Raw genomic sequence first — 21,124 nt, 5'->3', positions numbered from 1 at the left:
GGCTAGTAGTGGCACTCATACTGGCTGGGCAATGGGTGCTACACCCTGCAGTGGCTTCCTGATAAGGGCCCTGGCATTTTCTAGAAATTAAGCACAGAGGTCGGGTGACCAGTCTGTATTATACTAAAGCGTCAAATTGTTCTACAAGGCCTCACTATGTGCCAATGAAAAAAAACAGTCAGAGAGCAAAAAAAAACAAGCATTGGCAATGCCAATCGGTCTCGCCATTGGGATCTTATATGTATTTAGCAGTGCCGCACATTAGCATGGGTGCTGAATCACTTTCCCACTAGAAGTCAGGGTAAGTGCGTACCAATAAAGAAGGTGCTTTTTGAGGCAGCAGAAGCTCTCCGCAGACATTAGCTAAAATGCCGAGTGTCGCGCTCATATATACATATAAGATCCCAATAGCGAGACCGATTGGCATTGCCAATGCTTGTTAACATATGCATGCTGTTTTATAAACCTGTGAAGTAATTATCTGCGGTTCCAAGAAGAGGGACGTGAAGCCAGGCAGCTCCTTTAAAGTAATTTGTTGCTTTCTGGACGTGAAGCACACGATTTCAAGAAGACCTCTGAAGTACTTGGGGGCAGCTTTAACACCAAGCCAAGCAGCAAATTTGTAATGATATGTTTGTTTGCACTCCGGAAGCATATAATCAAAAGGAGACCTCTGAACTGTTTGACTGCAGCTCCACCAAAACGGACGCTAACACAGCCACCAACTTTGCAAAAATAAAAAATAAAAGCGTGTTTTTGTGTGCTGCAAATTATAATTACAAGTACTGCATCTTAGGGGATTTGTGTGCGTGTACTTTAATACAAGCTCATCCGGGCAGCTTTTGACAACCAAAGGACAGGTTGCCTGTGTCTGCAAAAGCCCTGGAGCTGAGATGTGATACCGCCTGCCCTCTCCGGCTCTGGCCAGCAGCATTGTGAGTTGGCGCGTCCCCCTAGATGTGACCGCACACTGGGGCAAACTTTTGTTCTGCGACTACCTGCAGCTTAAAAGGGGCATGTCACGCATGTTTTGTGGAAAGTGCTCTTACTTTAAAACAAGCGCCGTGTGGGTGGGAAGCAGCAAGGTGGGAGGGAACCAAGCTGTGTGTTTTCTACGAGGCAGCACCGAAGTGGATGCCTGCTTGTGCCCCAGGGGGACTGCAGAGTGCGTGCTCCAGCGGCGTCTATATGCAGCTCCACCAAAACGGACGCTAACACAGCCACCAACTTTGCAAAAATAAAAAATAAAAGCGTGTTTTTGTGTGCTGCAAATTATAATTACAAGTACTGCAGCTTAGGGGATTTGTGTGCGTGTACTTTAATACATGTGTAAACATCTTACAGGGAACGAAAGGATGTCAGCCTCAGTGAAATAGCACAAATACCCACCAGCAGTGAGGAAAGGAGTGGGGCAGCAGGTGCACAAGACTCTCTTCCAGGCCTGGTATCCCCCGGAGCGAGCAGCCCCTGTACCCTGCTGGTTGGAGGGCCGTGATTACCACAAGAGCATCCGGGCAGCTTTTGACAACCGCAGGACAGGCTGCCTGTGTCTGCAAAAGCCCTGGAGCTGAGATGTGATACCGCCTGCCCTCTCCGGCTCTGGCCAGCAGCATTGTGAGTTGGTGCGTCCCCCTAGATGTGACCGCACACTGGGGCAAACTTTTGTTCTGCGACTACCTGCAGCTTAAAAGGGGCATGTCACGCATGTTTTGTGGAAAGTGCTCTTACTGTAAAACAAGCGCCGTGTGGGTGGGAAGCAGCAAGGTGGGAGGGAACCAAGCTGTGTTTTCTACGAGGCAGCACCGAAGTGGATGCCTGCTTGTGCCCCAGGGGGACTGCCGAGTGCGTGCTCCAGCGGCGTCTATAATTGCTTGTTTTTAAATGCGTTTTGCCGGAAAAAAACGAGGCAGGAAACAATTAAAATAAAATAAGCGGGCACCATGCTAAAATGTTACGTGCGGTGTCCAATTATGTGCATGGTGGCCGGTGAAGCAGGCGCCATTGTGATAAAACAAAACAAGCAACAATGGGGCAAATGAGTGGAAAGACGCACCAGTCAGCTAGGTGTTGGGGAGAGACGGGCGACAAAGAGGAAAAGAGAGTGAGCCATGCTGAACAGAGAAGGTTGGGAGGGAGCCAAGCTGTGTACTTTCTACGAGGCAGCACCGAAGTGGATGCCTGCTTGTGCCCCAGGGGGACTGCTGAGTGCGTGCTCCAGCAGCGTCTATAATTGCTTGTTTTTAAATGCGTTTTGCCGGAAAAAAACGAGGCAGGAAACAATTAAAATAAAATAAGCGGGCACCATGCTAAAATGTTACGTGCGGTGTCCAATTATGTGCATGGTGGCCGGTGAAGCAGGCGCCATTGTGATAAAACAAAACAAGCAACAATGGGGCAAATGAGTGGAAAGACTCACCAGTCAGCTAGGTGTTGGGGAGAGACGGGCGACAAAGAGGAAAAGAGAGTGAGCCATGCTGAAGAGAGAAGGATGGGAGGGAGCCAAGCTGTGTACTTTCTACGAGGCAGCACCGAAGTGGATGCCTGCTTGTGCCCCTGGGGGACTGCTGAGTGCGTGCTCCAGTGGCGTCTATAATTGCTTGTTTTTAAATGCGTTTTGCCGAAAAAAAACGAGGCAGGAAACAATTAAAATAAAATAAGCGGGCACCATGCTAAAATGTTACGTGCGGTGTCCAATTATGTGCATGGTGGCCGGTGAAGCAGGCGCCATTGTGATAAAACAAAACAAGCAACAATGGGGCAAATGAGTGGAAAGACTCACCAGTCAGCTAGGTGTTGGGGAGAGACGGGCGACAAAGAGGAAAAGAGAGTGAGCCATGCTGAAGAGAGAAGGATGGGAGGGAGCCAAGCTGTGTACTTTCTACGAGGCAGCACCGAAGTGGATGCCTGCTTGTGCCCCTGGGGGACTGCTGAGTGCGTGCTCCAGTGGCGTCTATAATTGCTTGTTTTTAAATGCGTTTTGCCGAAAAAAAACGAGGCAGGAAACAATTAAAATAAAATAAGCGGGCACCATGCTAAAATGTTACATGCGGTGTCCAATTATGTGCATGGTGGCCGGTGAAGCAGGCGCCATTGTGATAAAACAAAACAAGCAACAATGGGGCAAATGAGTGGAAAGACGCACCAGTCAGCTAGGTGTTGGGGAGAGACGGGCGACAAAGAGGAAAAGAGAGTGAGCCATGCTGAACAGAGAAGGGTGGGAGGGAGCCAAGCTGTGTACTTTCTACGAGGCAGCACCGAAGTGGATGCCTGCTTGTGCCCCAGGGGGACTGCTGAGCGCGTGCTCCAGCGGCGTCTATAATTGCTTGTTTTTAAATGCGTTTTGCCGGAAAAAAACGAGGCAGGAAACAATTAAAATAAAATAAGCGGGCACCATGCTAAAATGTTACGTGCGGTGTCCAATTATGTGCATGGTGGCCGGTGAAGCAGGCTCTCGGCGTCTATAATTGCTTGTTTTTAAATGCGTTTTACCGGTGTTCTAGATGTGCTCCCCCGTGGGTTTAAAAGTGCAGAATGCGCTTGCGTAGCCTGATGGGCATGCGCACACACGCGGGGAAGGGCTTTCAGACGATGAGCTGGAAACGAAACACCGGCCAGGAAGAGAGCACTCATCGCATGCAGCTGTTGTGATTAGTCCGTGCACCAGAAGAAAGTGCGTGAGTAAAGGGGTCAATAGCCTTGGAAGGATACAAATGACGACATAATCGTCATGAGGAGGGACGAACAAACCATGAACCAATCGGAATGCAGAATTACTGACCTAAGCCAATGAAAAAGATGGGCGGAGAGTGGGCGGAGCTTCCTCGAAGCTTCCACACTAAAGTGTATACTGCATGTCTCGGAGAGACAGCGCAAGCGCTGTCTAGGCGAGACCTAAAAATGATGAAAATGGAAGGGAAAACGGATTCAAATGGATGATCATGGAAAAATATTGATATTACAGAAAGAAACCTGACAAGAATACTTTAAAGTATTTTTTCTCAACATAAATGGATAATTGAACTTAAAAACGATTCAAAGTGACATTCCGAAAACAAAGGTGAGAGGAGAACGTGAGTACATTTAAAGGCCATTTTCATCAACTAATGATATTTGGTTTTTCTGGAGTGTGCAAGTACTAGCGCTTGAGGGGGAGCTCAAGTCAAGTGCTTGGCTGTTCTAAGTGTCTTGCTTTTAGTATTTATACAGTTAATGGCAACATTAACTGGTGTACGAGTGGTCAGAAATAGAGACTGCATTTGCCACCCTACAGTCATACTTGTGCGACCCACAGCTTACAGCCTTAATGTGCAGCAAATCCCTTTTGTGAATGTCAAAGAAAAAGCTCACTTGAAAGAGTAAATAAAATGTTAATTGTCCCCTAGGTAAATCTACCTTATTATCAACTCAGACAAAATATAGTATGTATGACAATAGAATATATGGGAGCCTGCAATCCTTGGTTTAAAGTCAATCTCCAAGTTGGGACATCTTCAGTCACCTTTAATAATGAATTGAAATAGCTGCTCAACTGTAATAAGTTTACAGTTGATTTGTGAGGTCATGAAACCTACTATCAGAGCCAGCAACCAAGCTGAATGGCAGGTCAAAGAGCAGACCTACTACAAAAAAAACAAGCATTAGTAAATGCATTAGGTTTCGCCTATGTGATTTTTTTGTTGTAATTTATTGCTTGCTGAGTAGCTGTACAATATAAGTAACAGAAGTACGTTAAAATGTTATGACTTGGTTACAAAAAGTCAATATATTGTGCTGTTACTAGTACTATAATAAAGTGGGGAGATTAGGTAAATGGTGGAGGACCAAGATAAAAACAGGTACCTCTAGGGTTGAAAATGGTGCAGCTATGGGGAGAATAGGAAGAGGGTGAATTAAAAAAAAAATACAAGTACTGCGTAAGAGCTATTTTTGCAAATCCCAAAAATAAGATTACAAAAACCAGATGAAAAGGTGATGTTTAGTTATTGTCCATTGTTAGGATAAACAAATGAAAATGACAGTTAAAATGTTCACATAAGTGAAAGAAACACACTGAAAGTGAGATTATTTTATTGAGATGGGAAATTCTGTATTTTTTTTTATTACAGATTTCTCTTGCAAAGTTTGTTTTATTATGCACTGCACATTTTATTCTATTATTGCGAAAAAACTTAAACATTAACAAACTCTGATAAATATTGAGCCTCCAGTAAATATTAGTACTTGTATTGTCGCACAAGTTACTACTTGTGTAACAATATATCTGTAAGAGACATTAGTTAGTGATAGATTCCTTACCTTAGAATATCCCCAGGCGTTAGACTGGATCCGTAAAGTCTTTTCGTAGCAGTACCCCTCCGCATCAATAAGTGGCGTTGTGCGGCTCCGCGTCCGTCACTGGCGTCATATGCGCCGAGGTGACATCACGGAGACTACTTAGGCGCCGCCCATGTGCGCCGATGTCAGTTCTGTACAAGACTTTCCGCGCCAGGAACGCAGAGCCATGCAAGAAACTGACCACTGGTGCCATGAAACTAGGGCCCTGAATGGGATGACCTTAACCCTAGAAATCAGTTCGCAGAACGGGGAGGATGGGCGGGCGGTAAGGAATCTATCACTAACTAATGTCTCTTACTAGTAGTAACTTGTGCATCTGAAAGAGACACGTTAGTGATAGATTCCTTACCTTAGAATAGATACCCCAGCAATACCAACCCTGGTGGTGGGTCTGCGAACAGATTACACCAGAAAGTCACGAAGAACAGAACGGCCAAAGAAGCAGTCTCTCCGGACCATAGTGTCAAGGCAGTAATGCTTGGTAAACGTGTGCGAGGCCCATGTAGCTGCCTGACAAATGTCCTGCAAGGGGACGCCGCGTCCCAAGGCAGTAGTGGCTGCCGTTGCCCTGGTAGAATGGGCACGAAGCCCCACAGGAGGCTCCTTCACGGCCAACGAGTAACAGGCCTTGATGCAGAGAACGACCCACCGAGAGATGGTCCGTTGTGCACAGCCCGACCTCTTTTTGCGCCCACGTAGCCAACAAAGAGCTGGTCATCCACCCGGAACTGTTACGTGCGCGTCAGGTAGAACGAGAGCGCACGTTTTGGGTCCAGACGGTGGAGCCTCTCTTCCTCTTTAGAAGGATGCGGAAAGAAGGTAGGCCAAGTGATGGTTTGCCCGATGTGGAAGGGCGTGACAACCTTTGGCAAGAAAGAAGGACAGGTCCGTAAAACCACCTTGTCCGGATGAACAGAAAGGAAAGGAGGTTTAGAAGAAAGAGCCTGGAGCTCACTCACTCTTCTGGCAGAGGTGATAGCTACCAGGAAAGCCGTCTTGAGAGTGAGAAGACGCAAAGGACAGCTATGAAGGGGCTCGAAGGGAGCACACATCAGATATGTCAAGATAAGGTTTAAGTCCCATTGAGGCATTATAAACAGTACGGGAGGAAACGTGTGCGTAATGCCTTTCAGGAAACGGTTAACAACCGGGGACTTAAAAAGAGAAGGCTGATCAGGAAGCCGCAAAAAGGCGGAGATGGCCGAAAGATAGCCTTTGATAGTGCCCAGAGCAGAGCCCTGCTGGGCCAAAGAGAGGAACAGAAGGACTTCAGAAAGAGGGGCAGAAAGGGGACCCACAGTCTTAGCTGTGCACCATGCCACAAACTTGTTCCATCTGCAGGCGTATACCATTTTAGTGGAGGTACGCCTGGCTGCCAGAATGACATCACAGACTTCGGGGGGGAAGATCAAAAGCTGTCAACTGTCGCCACTCAATCTCCACGCATGGAGGTGGAGGCTGGACAGATTCGGGTGGAGGACCGTCCCCTGATGCTGCGACAGAAGATCCTCCTGAAGAGGCAGTCGGAGCGGGGGAAATTCCAACGCGCAGAACTGATGACATTGCGCTTTCTCTATGGTAGCGACTAGATCTAACCAAGGCTCTCCCCACTGCTGAAAGAGACCTTGCACCACATTCGAGTGCAGACGCCATTCGTGATCCATCAAGCACCGGCGGCTGAGTTCGTCCGCCCTGGCGTTCAGAGAACCTGTCAGGTGTTGAACCACCAAGGTAATGCCTTGATGTTCCAGCCATGTCCAGAGGCACAGAGCCTCCTGACATAGGGTCCAGGACCCCACCCCGCTCCGTTTGTTGCAATACCACATGGCGGTGGTGTTGTCCGTGAACACCTGCACCACACTTCCCCAGACAGAGGGAAGGAATGCTTTCAGTGCAAGCCGGATCGCCCGAAGCTCCCAAAAATTTGATATGGAGCCGGGACTCCGCCGGAGACCAGAGTCCTCTGATCTCCGCCTCTCCCAAGTGGCCTCTCCATCCCAGGAGGGACGCATCAGTCACCACTGTGTGCTCCGGTTGGGGAAGGGAGAGGGATCTGCCACTGACCCAATCGTGATTTGTGAGCCACCACTGCAATTGTCGTGCAGTGCCCTCCGAGATCTGGACATGATTGGACAGGTTGCCCTGATGCTGCGCCCACTGGAACTTCAGGTCCCAATGCAGAGCCCGCATATGCCATCTGGCATGGTGCACTAGCAGGATGCAGGAGGCCATCGGGCCCAGGAGCCGGAGGGTCATCCTGACTGAAACCCGGGACAGAGGCTGAAAGATCGGAATCATAGCCTGAATATCCTGGACTCGCTACTCGGGAGGAAAAACCCGAAACGGCGTCGAATCCAGAACCGCTCCGATGAAGGGGAGCTTCTGAGAGGGACTAAAGTGCGACTTTGGCATGTTGATGGAGAACTACAGCAAATGCTATATACAGATCGGCCGTAGTCCGAAGGTGGTTGACGACTGCCTGGGGCGAGCCCGCCTTCAACAACCAGTCGTCGAGGTAAGGGAAGACTGACACCCCCGACCTGCGCAGATGAGCTGCAACCACCGCCATCACCTTCGTGAACACCCGAGGGGCACTGGTAAGGCCGAAGGGGAGTATGGCAAACTGAAAATGCTCATGGCCTACCGTGAACCGCAGGTAACGCCGGTGGGCCGGCAGGACGGGGATGTGAAATTATGCGTCCTGCAAGTCCAACGCTACCAGTCTCCAGGGTCAAGGGCAGCCAAGACCTGAGCCAGAGTCAGCATTTTGAACTTCTCCTTCCGGAGGAAGCGATTGACGTTCCGGAGGTCCAAGATGGGGTGCAGGCCCCCTTTGTCCTTCTTGGGGACCAAAACGTAGTGAGAATAACAACCACTCCCTACTTCCAGCCCAGGAACGCACTCGATGGCCCCCTTGGCCAAGAGGGCCGTGACTTCCTGCTGGAGAAGTACCAAGTGAGCCCCCGACATGCGGTGGCACCGAGGTGGCATGGCTGGAGGGGAGGACTGAAAGGGAAGAGTAACCTCTGCGGATGATCTGCAACACCCACTTGTCAGATGTGATATTGCGCCAGTGGGTGAGGTGGTGGTGGATCCTGCCATCCACTGGCATGGGGTGCTCCACAAAGCTCGGATTAGGAAGGTTTGGAGGTAGAAGCAGCGGGGCGGAGGTTGACTGACCCCCACGCTGATTCCCAGACCCGCCCCTGCGGAAGCCACGTCCGCGGCCGCGCTGAGGCTGGTTCTGCACAGACTTGCTGAAGGAACGCGCCTGGGTGCCTCTGCCGTGGCCACGAAAGGAACGAAACCCAGGAGTTGACGGGCTTTTTGCGGAAAGACCCAAGGACTTGGCCGCGGCCGCGCGAGTCCTTAAAACGCTCCAGTGCACTGTCGGCCTTATCACCAAACAGGCGAGTGCCATCAATGGGCATGTCCATGAGTGAGCTCTGGACATCAGGCGAGAACCCGGTGGATCTCAGCCAGGCGTGGCGACGAAGCACCACAGTCGTAGAAATCCCCCTGCCCAGTGAGTCAGCGGTGTCCATAACACACCTAATGGCGAACTTAGCCGCATCCTTACCCTCTGCAACTGCTTGGGACAGCACAGCGTGGACCTCCTCAGGACACTGAGGCAACACCTGAGCAACCATATCCCACACCGCGTGGGAATAGTGGCCCATTAAGCAGGCGGTGTTCACCAACCGCAGCCCCAAACTGGCCGAAGAGAACAACCGCTTTCCGAACTGTTCCAGCTTCTTACGAGTCCTTATACGGCGAAGCCGTGGGAAAGGCACTCTGCGACGTCGAGGCTTGGATGACCAGGCTCTCAAGCGTAGGATGAGTGGTCAGAAACGCGGGGTTACCAGGTGCTGGGCGGTGCCGCCTGGCGACATTCTTATCCACAGGGTCCCCTGTGGCCGGTCTCGACCAAGTGCCCAACAAGACGTCAGTGATGGCGTCATTAAAGGGAAGCAGGGGCTCCGACGAAGTGGACGCCATCTGGAGCACCTCAGTGAGATGATTAGTCTTGAGGGCCACCGTAGTGTGGAAATGTGGATTTTCCTGATCAGTTATGTCCCCTATCTTGGACCCCAACGGTTCTATATGCATGTTACAAGTACATGTATGTTCCCTCCAGTTCCAGTTTCTAAGACGCAAACATATGTGTGTCTACCGTCGACATGTTCTCTGTCAGATCCGCCATCAATGGGCTGGATATTCGATTCTTAAGTATGAAAGGCCACCGACTTTATATGGCTAAGTTACTCCATTTTTACAGTTCAGGCAAGTAGGCCCGATTCTGTCCTCAAAGCCTTTCCCTGCTCTCTGTCTTTTGACAGCTTCAGCTTGAGCTCGCATCTGTATCCATGAACTTTGTCCTACTCCCTGTGCAGCTAACGGTGCCTGCCTCGGCCAGTTTTCGCCTGCCTGCCAAGAAGCTGTATTTCACCTTCGAATTATCTATTTTGCTCCTCAGCCGATGCATTCCTGTCTAGTAGTTTAAGTAAACATTCCTCCAGCTACCAAGCAAAGGACTCAGCCTTTCCGTCCTCCTGCAAGTGATTCATAGCCCTGCTGCCATGGAAAGTTTTCTGCCTCTCGCATCTCATATAGACACTTAGACGCTTGTACACGCACATACAGTTAGTATAGAATAGATTCTGTCCGAGAGTCCTTCCTTGTGGATAACATAGTTCTTTAAACATAGGATGTTAGATATGATTTGGGATTAGGTTGACTTGACCCCCCAGACTTCTCGTCTCCACATGTAGAGCTAAATGTCAAGTCCCTTCACCCCCTAGTTGCACGTCACTCACACGTCATGCTGCTGCGCGCGCATCTATGCCAAGTATTATCTTATAGATCCACCTATGTCTGATAATCCTAACCAATCATGTTTCTTTTATTCCTTATTACGCCTAGTTTCGATTACATACCTGTTATGTCACTTTTCTTATCAAATGTTACGCCTTCTACATTCGTTTCATTGTAATGTACTTATTATAAAAATGCATGTCTGTCAATAAAGTATTGTACTTCACTTCCTGAACCCTCGTGGTGACGGAACCTGAAGGCCGCGACTCGAGTCGGCCATTTTGAGTGGAATAAAGCCCATTTAGAAAACCTCTTATACCACGGATTCTGCCTCTTGTTATTTTTGAGCTATTTTAAGATTTCGTATGAAATTCAGTCCGGTAAAGAAGATTTTATTTACCACATAATGGCGCCCGAACAGGGACACTTTCTCATCTCACGCGCCGGCGGTGCGTTGCAGGCCCGGTCTCCTGCCACAGCTGGACGGACCATAAACGCGTACCAGCAGGATTTCCTGTAAGCTCCCTCCGGTCAAGCGGGGGCGACTGAGGCTGCGATCAACCCAGACGAGGCGGTGAGAAGTGCGAAGTATCCCGACCAGAGCCTAGCTGAGAGAGCAAGATCCGAGGTATACAGAGGCCCACCAGGTTTCTCGAAATCCCGATGTCCAGAGGGTCCGCTGTCCGCAGTCATCGAGTCCTGTCCATTCTCTGAGGCCTTCCGTTTCAAGGAGCTACTCGGTGAGTACCATCGCCGGGGAGGCGTGTTGACGCGCACATAGGTTGTGCCGGTCAAGACGGATTTGGGTACACAAATCCGGTCTGCACTGTTTAGCAGTGTATATGTACTGTTTAGCAGTATATCAAGTATTCCGAAGTATGCAGTTTATTGTCAAGAATTCAGCGTGGTGATTAGTTAGGCAGACTGTCATCATTGTCGGTCATTGTTAAATGTTTAATGTTTAATGTTTTCAGAAATGTCTTGCATATTGTGGTATGAATGATTGTTCATTGTACACTGTTCATTATTGGGGTTTTTTCGTATTAAGTAAGTTCAAGAGTAAGTATCAGATCAGTTGTCAATATGCCGCTCTTCTCGAAGTTAAGACAGATTACTACCAGAAAAGGGGTGCTTGAAGAAGCAGTTCCTATTCCTCCTAGGGACACTCCAGGGCATTTTATGTACCATAAGCATGGCTTAGATGCCATATTGTTTCTTGATCTATGGGTAGATTATACCAAGGGATTGCCGGAAAGTCAAAGGTGGCCCGTAGCGGGAACCTGGGATGCAGAATGCATCATGAAAGTGGAGGAAGAGTTATGGAAAAGAAAGGTCAGACAATCACAGAAAGACGCTGTTGAGTTATGGCGTAAAGAATCTCATAGACGAACAGAAAAAGCACGTAGACAAGAAGAGAGGAGTAAAGAAAGTTCAAATAAAGTTCAAGAAAATCTATTAATTAAGGAAGGTATCCGAGTGAAATCAGAACAAGTAAATAGACAAAGAAATGCTCTTATGAATGGTATGTATCCCCTTCTAGCCGAAGGACTACCTAAGGCTGCTCCAGAGATGCCAAAAGACTTGCCACCCCCATTATTTCCAATTAAGGTACATCCAAAAGGGCATCCCAGAACCGCAGAAGATGTTTTTCTTTCCTCATATCTAGACGACGCAGCTCCCGAGTATGCTAACGCCGCACCACATAGACCGTCTGGTGTAGGGGTTCAACGTCAGGATCAGGTATCTGTCCCCGTGCAACAGCAAGTCCCGACACAAGCTTCGGCAAGCACATCTGTTTCCGCATCTGTCTCCGCAGTCGACTCTACAGAGGTATCGACACCCATAGTTGCTGTGTCACGTTCAACGAACCCATTCACACCCGACGCCCCAGATGGGGCCACGGGAGGTGCTAGCATTACCTTTACACCACCTAGAATAAATAAACTTGTCTTTCAAGAGTCAGCACATTCACGTACACCTAAATTCGTAAGTGAACGTACGCTTAAGGAACTCCTTGTAAATTGTAGATATGACCCGGTGGTTGGTAAAGAGGACGAAATGGTCCTGGCATCATTACGTATCAGGCGAGCCGCAGAGTATTTAGCAAGGTTACCAGGAATGACTACGCATCTAGATAACATATATCATTTTGTTCAAACAGGACGAGATCCAGGATGTATTAACAGAGCTATGGAATTCCAGAAAGTAGAAATACAGGGGGAACTGTTACGTTTCCTCATAAACTGTGTGATCAGAAATCAAGACCGCCCGGGGGTAGACCCGAATGCAATGCTTATTCTTACAAGATGGAGTCAGAATATATCAGAAGGGAGACACGATAAGCAAAATTGTATAATAGCCATGTGCCGAAAAATCCGTAAAGAAATAGAGCGTATTCATGAAGAAAGATTGGGAACAGACGAGTTTGAGCAAGATGAAGTGTCCGAATCAGGGAATTCCGCAAGACAGTCAGAGACCATAGCCTATGTAGGCAGAGGAGGATCCTGTGATAATGCTAGATGTTTTTCTGATCCCATACACTCAGTATGCCCGAATAATAGCAGAACGTATCCGACGCCTATAATAAATCTGAAGTCTCCTGAACATTCGTTTCAAGCCGTAGATAAAATACTACGAGAACGAAGGGGTTACCACCTCCTCGATTCCATGGATGAGCAAGAATTAGCCAGATCAGCCGTTCACTGGATTGACAGTCCTGAAAAATACGGTGATGAGACCGTAGCACACACGTTTTTTAATCTCAGTACAGATGAACAACGTTTAGCTGGAATCTATATGATTCAGCAACTCCTCATATTATATAAGAGCCAACATGCTGACCCTGGTCCTTTACCTGATATATTAACGGAACTACTCACGAACAGATGGAGAGGTTCTAGTAACAAGCTAATAAAAGAGATATTAGTGTCACGTAAGCAGTATGTCCTTTTTGTAAGTCCGGATTCTCTCTCGCTGCCCCGCAGAGAAAGAGCGCCGTACTATATGGATAGACAAAATCCCCTACGAGAAGTGCACCCAATAAAAGGCGAAGACAATGAGTTTCACCGTGTATTTGTTTACACACCCATATCAAAAATGGAATTATTAGAAATGAAAAAAGTAGTACCTAGTCATGACAAAGACCCAGCGGGTTTCCACCGAGAAATTAAAGACATGTTACTGATGGGAGAGTACACCTTTCCTGATATTATGACGATATTAAAGGTGCTTTTGCCTGCTGGCATTTATGAAAAACTGAAAGAAAAAGAGTGGGAAGTGGGTGACCAAAAGATAGACTGGACAGCATTAGCAGAGGAAGAAAGGGGCCGAACTGCAGGTTCAGGGCTCGGGGATAAAGTTAAACTGTTACCAGGTTTACTAGTACAGGTACTGCCACGTTTATTAACTACAAAAAAGGAAGATTGGGGTGCAATCACAGCCTGCAAACAAAAGCAAGATGAAGACACAAGCGATTATTATGCTCGATTTGAAAAATGTTTTGGTATAAATAGTGGTATAAAAGCAAGTAGTGACTCATATCCACATTTATTTGTGACAAAATTAGTGGAAAATGCATTGCCTCCAGTAAAGAATAGAATATTGAAATTCGAGAGTACCTGGCAAAGTAACACTCCGTCGCAAATGCTACAAATGTTACAGTATCATCACAATAGAATTAGGGATGAACAAGAACACGAGCATAGACGCATGAAGGATACAAAAATGAAAATGCTAGTTTCTCAGACAGTACCAGCAGATGGTCACAAAAAGGGTGTGACACATTCTGGTGATTCTGCAGTTCCTGTAAAGGGAACCTGCAATTACTGTAAACAACTGGGCCATTATGTACACGATTGTCCAGTCCTGAAACGTAATATAGCTACAGGTATTGCAAAGGAGAGACCACGATTAGTTAGACAAGATCAGAATGAACAAGGAGCTATGCAGCATGGACAGTCCATGCCAGTTCAACAACAGTCCATGCCAGCCTCACAGCAACCCATACAGATTGTGCCAGCTGCACCACCGTTGCCTGCTACTGCCACACAAACCACAACACGACAAATGTATCAGACTGCACAGTATGAATACCCTGAGTATCAGCGTTACGCATGAACCAGCCTAGAGAGGGAAGTTGACTTACCGCTTATCGAGATTCCTGTAGATCAAGAAGGACCTTATGTACATAGTGAATTATTAGGTCAAGATAGAAAATTCTTACTCGATACAGGGGCAAGTCGAACAACCATAAAACGTAGTGAAGTTCCAGGGGCACCCCTCTCAGGCTCTCAAAATGTTTCCCTTGGTTTTTCAGGAAAACCTATTGTTAATGAAGTATCACAGCCTCTACCACTTACGATAGGACCTTTGACACGAACTACAGATTTACTGCTTACTAAATCATGCCCAGAAAATCTGTTAGGAATTAAAACTCTGAAAGCACTAGGAGCCATAATATGTTGTTCTCCGGAAGGAGTAAGGTTGTTTTTACGTGATTTTAAAGGTCACTATGTGTCTAGAGACATGGATCCCCGACTACAGACTTTACCAGTACATCTATGGGCACAAGGCCCTACGGATGTTGGCTGCATGAACATTACACCCTATCGAGTCACACTGAAAGCAGGAGTGGTACTACCACGAATGCGACAATACAAGTTACCGCATGATGCTGTAGTGGCTTTGCTGAAAATCATTGATGAGCTGATTGCCCAGGGAGTAGTTGTAGAAACAGACTCCAATGTATGTAATTCACCGATAATTCCGATTCTTAAACGAACTGATCCTACTGCCCCACCAGTGTACCGATTGGTTATTGATTTGCGTGAACTAAACAAGTGCATTGTACCACAATTCCCTGTGGTCCCTGATATATCATCATTGTTGACAGCAATTGATTCCGAAGCAACATTCTTTACTGTAATCGATCTCAAGAATGCCTTTTTCAGCGTCCCAATAGATCCGGAAAGCCAATACTTGTTCGGATTCAGTTTAAATGGACGCAGCTTTAAATTCTCACGCGCTCCCCAAGGATTCACAGAAAGCCCCAGCATCTACAGCCAAGCACTGAAACGAGAACTTGACAGTATCCACATGCCAGTCAATACTGCACTGCTTCAATATGTCGATGATCTGCTGATCACAGCGAGAAGCGAGCCAGAATGTGAAAAAGCTTCTCTGACAGTTTTACATTTCCTAGCCGACAAGGGGCACAAGGTGTCTCCTTCTAAGCTGCAATTCTGTGTCCAGCGAGTTATTTATCTTGGTCACTCGCTGTCCAAGGAGGGAAGGCAGCTTACACCAGATCGCATCCAGTTAATTGCTAACATGTCAATACCCCAGACACAAAAGGAGGTGCGGGCTTTCATAGGCCTCACTTCATATTGTAGGCAGTGGATCCCTCAGTACGCATTTCTAGCAAAACCACTCATTCAGTTAACCACACAGGAGGCAGCCACATCGACTGTTCTCCCTTGGACTCAGGAACATACACAAGCTTTTGAAAGCCTAAAGGAAGCTTTATGTCAAGCACCTGTTTTAGCAACACCATGTTATAGCAAACATTTTACACTCTTTGTTACAGAACGCGAAGGTACTGCCTTGTCAGTACTCACTCAGGATCAAGCAGGATCACGCAAGCCATGTGCTTATTTTTCCAGTACATTAGATCCCGTAGCTCAGGCTTTGCCTGCATGCCTGAAATCAGTGGCAGCGACAGCTTTAGCAATCAGACAAAGCGATGCCATAGTATTAGGACACCCATTGACAGTACAAGTACCACATGCAGTAGAGGTTCTTGTGAACCGAACACAAACACAACACTTGACCATAGCAAGACTTACCGGTTATGAACTGACATTGTTTCAACCACACATAGAGATCCGACGGTGTAATACATTGAATCCTGCTACACTATTACCTGTAATTGGAACAGACCCACTAGCTCATGATTGTGTTGAAATCATTGAAATAAAGACGAAACCTAGACAAGACTTGACAGACGTTCCATTGTTAGATCCAGACCTGACGTTGTATGTAGACGGATCGTGCATGAGAACAAGTACAGGAGATTTAGTGGCCGCGTATGCAGTCACAACAGACACTGAAGTTATTGAGACAAATTGTATAGATACTTTGTCAGCCCAAGCAGCAGAACTTATTGCTCTAACACAAGCCTGTATTCAAGCCACAAATAAGAAAGTTAATGTATACACTGACTCACGTTATGCATTCGGAGTTGTACACGACTTCGGCGTGCTATGGCGAGAGAGAGGTTATTTAACCTCCCATGGTGCCCACATTCAGCACGGACCCCTCATTCATGCTTTGTTAGACGCAATACATCTACCCACTGCTATATCGATTATGAAATGTAAAGCACACACGAAGGTTACTGATACCATTTCTCAAGGCAATGATTTAGCTGACAGAACAGCTAAACAGACTGCTCAGAATCGCACATTAGACATGACAAAGCCAATAGTTCAGACACCAACACAGTGTATGACAATTAAGGATCCCGCACTTGACGTAATTGACATACAGACACATGCCACAGCAGAAGAAATAAAGAAGTGGACTGAACTAGGAGGGATCCAGACAGATCAAGGATGGATGACGAAGGAGAAATCTGTATGGTTTCTCCCTGATTCCATGGTTCAAGCCATTATAGCTACAGTTCACAGTCCAGCACATTTAGGAGAGAAGGCTATGCTAGACAGCATTCAGCACATTTGGTTCAACAAACATTTACGAGCAGCAGCTAAACAAAAAGTTCGTACCTGTATGATATGTTGTCAGTTTAATCCAGGAAAGAGTGTTCCCGTAGAGCAGGGTGGATTTCAGCCTCCTGACCATCCTTTTTAAGTCCTCCAGATGGATTATATTCAGATGGAACGTTGTCGAGGATTCAAATATGTTCTCGTAGTTGTCTGCGCTCTCTCCCGTTGGACAGAGGCGTATCCCGTATCAGATTACACTGCCCCGACTACTGCCAAGCAGCTAGTTCGAGAATTCTTCCCACGGTACGGTTTACCACGTGTTGTATATTCAGATAACGGCCAGCCTTTCTCATCCGAATTAATGAAACATGTCTCGCTTTTGTTGGGATATCAGTGGAAATTCCACTGTGTCCGACACCCCGAGGCAGCAGGTCTCGTGGAACGACATAATCAACTTTTAAAAATCAGACTGTCTAAAATATGTCAGGAAAAAGGTGTGGACTGGATAGTAGCTTTACCAGTTGCGCTATTTTACATGAGGATGGTAGCACACTCTCGAACAGGGCTATCACCTTATGAGGTGATCTTTGGTAGACCACCGAATATGTGGGGGACGCCTATACCCCGTAAAATAACTGATGTTGACTGTAATATGCTGACAGATTACCTGGCTTCCTTGATGTCTGCACTACAATCTTGTCGTTCACAGGTAGTCGCAGCTTTTCCCGACAACACCGAGGTGAAACCTCATGATGTAATTCCCGGCGATTATGTTCTCGTCAGGAATTTTGATCGGAAAACCCAACTGGAGCCAAGGTGGAGGCTTCCTGAGTTGGTCCTGCTGACAACCAGAACAGCTGTGAAGATCGAAGGGAGAAAAGGCTGGGTGCATTCCAGCCATATAAAGAAATTTCATGGACTTCCTCCTGACACAAACAGTACTCCTCGTGTGTCTTCCCCCATTGACTCAAAGCTACCCTTGGCTGAAGCCAGTAGCATCGAACTCTATAAGCAGAAACTCAGGTCCAGATCCAAACTGTCGGACGATTTGATTGTTTAAGTCCTCTCCAAGGTGAAGCAGTTGAATCTGTCCCGACATGTATCCCTTAGGTCTGAATGATGTAGAGTCCAGAATCATAATGAAACGACATGCTTATTGTAAATTACTGCGTAGCCACTGTATTGTGACTTTATTAATTTTGTTTTTCTTGAGTTTTTTAATAGTTACTGCAAGCATATTGTTGCATATGTATTATCCTGTTTCTAAACGTGCTTTCAATATAACTGATGAACATTCTTTTAGTGAATTACCCCCACATGAGTTGTCCTATAGACTTGCGCTGCGCAACAACACCTTCATTAGTATGTTACATCATTCCCATCAGACTAGTAATGCCACCAATTGTTGGGTGTGTGGCCGACTCCCTCCCTATCAGAATAACAAAGGAGTTCTGCCTTTCTTTCCACATCCGTTCACACACAATGGCTCCTGTGGAGCATGGTTTAGTTTATTAAATTCCATAGACCCAGACACAGCAGTTTATCAACAACATTGGATATGGGGAAATCTGAATCTAGTTTTATTCAAAGTCTGTCACCCTAATAAGGAGGGTCACCCCAGTAGAACAGGAACTGATTTAGAAAATGAAGTGTATAAATTAGGTAATTTTACGCCTAATCTTATGATTTTGAATGTCAAAACCGAAGTTGAACTAATTCTGCCCACTATGTCTGTATTTCCAGTTAAGGGTGAATTATGTGTGAGAAAAGTTGGTTCCATACATATGGGCCATAGCCAATGCGTTACTACAGTAGAATATCGTGATCAAGGTAAATCTTCATTTAGAGCTTCTCGCCATTCTTACTTTATATGTGGTCAGACTGCATATATGCGTCTGCCTCTAGATTGGGATGGTACCTGTTACATAGCATTCCTTTTGCCACCTGTTTTTCTAGCTCCCCCTGATTATTATCGAAATGTTCATTTAGTACACAAAAGAGAGCGTAGAGATCTCCCAGTTGTCGATTATACTGAGACGGCATGGGACAAGTATGTAGATTTCAATAAAGGTATCTTTCCCTATATAGGTACCATATCAAATAGTAAGCTGATACGCAGACTCACCAAGACTCTTGAAGCTGTAGTAAACGAGACTATAGCCGCCCTAGGCAATCTGACAGAGGAACAATCAGTGATGAGAATTGTTGTTCTCCAGAATCGTCTTGTCCTTGACGTCATCCTGGCCGATAGGGGCGGAGCTTGCAGGGTCATCGGATCCAGCTGCTGCATATTTATACCAGAAAATTCGCCATCTGTATATAAAGCTATAACACGCCTTCATAAGATTGTGAGCCAGATACACGAGAATCCAGGCACTTGGACGTGGTCCGGGTGGTTTTGGAGTGTGATATCAGCCTGGGGATGGAGAGTTCTATCCTTCCTAGGTATTGGCCTTCTTATGCTCTTCAGTTGTTGTTTATGCCTGCAATGTGGACCAGCGATTTGTGGTCTGTGTGCCACATCATGCATTCCATATCACAGTTCTCGTTCAAAATACCGGAAGAAGAAGGAAGAAGAAATGATGCTCCATGAGCAAATCGATGGAATGATGAAGATTGATATCTCTTAAAGGGCAAGTAGGGGACAAGGAGGGAATGTGGAAATGTGGATTTTCCTGATCAGTTATGTCCCCTATCTTGGACCCCAACGGTTCTATATGCATGTTACAAGTACATGTATGTTCCCTCCAGTTCCAGTTTCTAAGACGCAAACATATGTGTGTCTACCGTCGACATGTTCTCTGTCAGATCCGCCATCAATGGGCTGGATATTCGATTCTTAAGTATGAAAGGCCACCGACTTTATATGGCTAAGTTACTCCATTTTTACAGTTCAGGCAAGTAGGCCCGATTCTGTCCTCAAAGCCTTTCCCTGCTCTCTGTCTTTTGACAGCTTCAGCTTGAGCTCGCATCTGTATCCATGAACTTTGTCCTACTCCCTGTGCAGCTAACGGTGCCTGCCTCGGCCAGTTTTCGCCTGCCTGCCAAGAAGCTGTATTTCACCTTCGAATTATCTATTTTGCTCCTCAGCCGATGCATTCCTGTCTAGTAGTTTAAGTAAACATTCCTCCAGCTACCAAGCAAAGGACTCAGCCTTTCCGTCCTCCTGCAAGTGATTCATAGCCCTGCTGCCATGGAAAGTTTTCTGCCTCTCGCATCTCATATAGACACTTAGACGCTTGTACACGCACATACAGTTAGTATAGAATAGATTCTGTCCGAGAGTCCTTCCTTGTGGATAACATAGTTCTTTAAACATAGGATGTTAGATATGATTTGGGATTAGGTTGACTTGACCCCCCAGACTTCTCGTCTCCACATGTAGAGCTAAATGTCAAGTCCCTTCACCCCCTAGTTGCACGTCACTCACACGTCATGCTGCTGCGCGCGCATCTATGCCAAGTATTATCTTATAGATCCACCTATGTCTGATAATCCTAACCAATCATGTTTCTTTTATTCCTTATTACGCCTAGTTTCGATTACATACCTGTTATGTCACTTTTCTTATCAAATGTTACGCCTTCTACATTCGTTTCATTGTAATGTACTTATTATAAAAATGCATGTCTGTCAATAAAGTATTGTACTTCACTTCCTGAACCCTCGTGGTGACGGAACCTGAAGGCCGCGACTCGAGTCGGCCATTTTGAGTGGAATAAAGCCCATTTAGAAAACCTCTTATACCACGGATTCTGCCTCTTGTTATTTTTGAGCTATTTTAAGATTTCGTATGAAATTCAGTCCGGTAAAGAAGATTTTATTTACCACCTCAGCTTCCCGACGGAGCACCATCGTGTAGGAGGCGCCCTCCTCCATGGTAGGCGGGGAGAGGCAAACCCCGGGTCAGAAGAGACATCGAGGTCGCCGGCGTCCTCCAAGTCATCCACCCATGGGGAACAGACCGCGGCGGCAGAGCTGGAGCCGGAGAAGGAACATACGGCGCTGTGAACGGCGCCGGCCGGGGCTGAGGCGGCGCCGCATGGGATGCGGATCCCAGGTAGGAACGAAATGGTCCTGGAACCGGGGCAAAGGCCGTACAAACGGCACCCACTGCGGCGCCGGAGCCGAGGGTGGCGCTGTGGCCGGAGCCGGCAGCGCTGGACCTCGTGGCGCCGGGGTCGGAGCCAACGGCCCATGATCCTGTGGCACCAAAGCTGGATCCACCGGCGGTGCCGACGGCCCAACAGGAT

At 47.0% G+C, this 21,124-nt stretch overlaps 1 protein-coding gene across 7 annotated transcripts in view; it reads right to left on the bottom strand.

Annotated features, from left to right (window-relative positions):
* The window catches only part of LOC146869034 (RNA helicase MOV-10-like), a 488,182-nt gene that overhangs the window by 37,341 nt on the left and 429,717 nt on the right, over positions 1–21,124 (bottom strand). For 5 of the 7 annotated variants that reach the window (XM_085599844.1, XM_085602574.1, XM_085599639.1 and 2 more), the window contains one exon: positions 4,529–4,619. The exons of the other annotated variants lie outside the window; for them this stretch is intronic. In XM_085599844.1, coding sequence (XP_085455970.1) covers positions 4,540–4,619 — 80 coding nt within the window. In that variant the 3' untranslated portion in view covers positions 4,529–4,539. Of the gene's footprint in view, positions 1–4,528; positions 4,620–21,124 lie in introns of those variants that run through there. 7 annotated transcript variants of the gene reach the window in all.

This window comes from Triturus cristatus, chromosome 1_1 (genome assembly GCF_964204655.1).
Source record: "Triturus cristatus chromosome 1_1, aTriCri1.1, whole genome shotgun sequence".
In the NCBI taxonomy this organism is placed as follows: domain Eukaryota; kingdom Metazoa; phylum Chordata; class Amphibia; order Caudata; family Salamandridae; genus Triturus; species Triturus cristatus.
The sequence above is the reverse complement of the archived record's forward strand: the minus strand, read 5'-3'. Positions and strand labels throughout refer to the sequence as shown.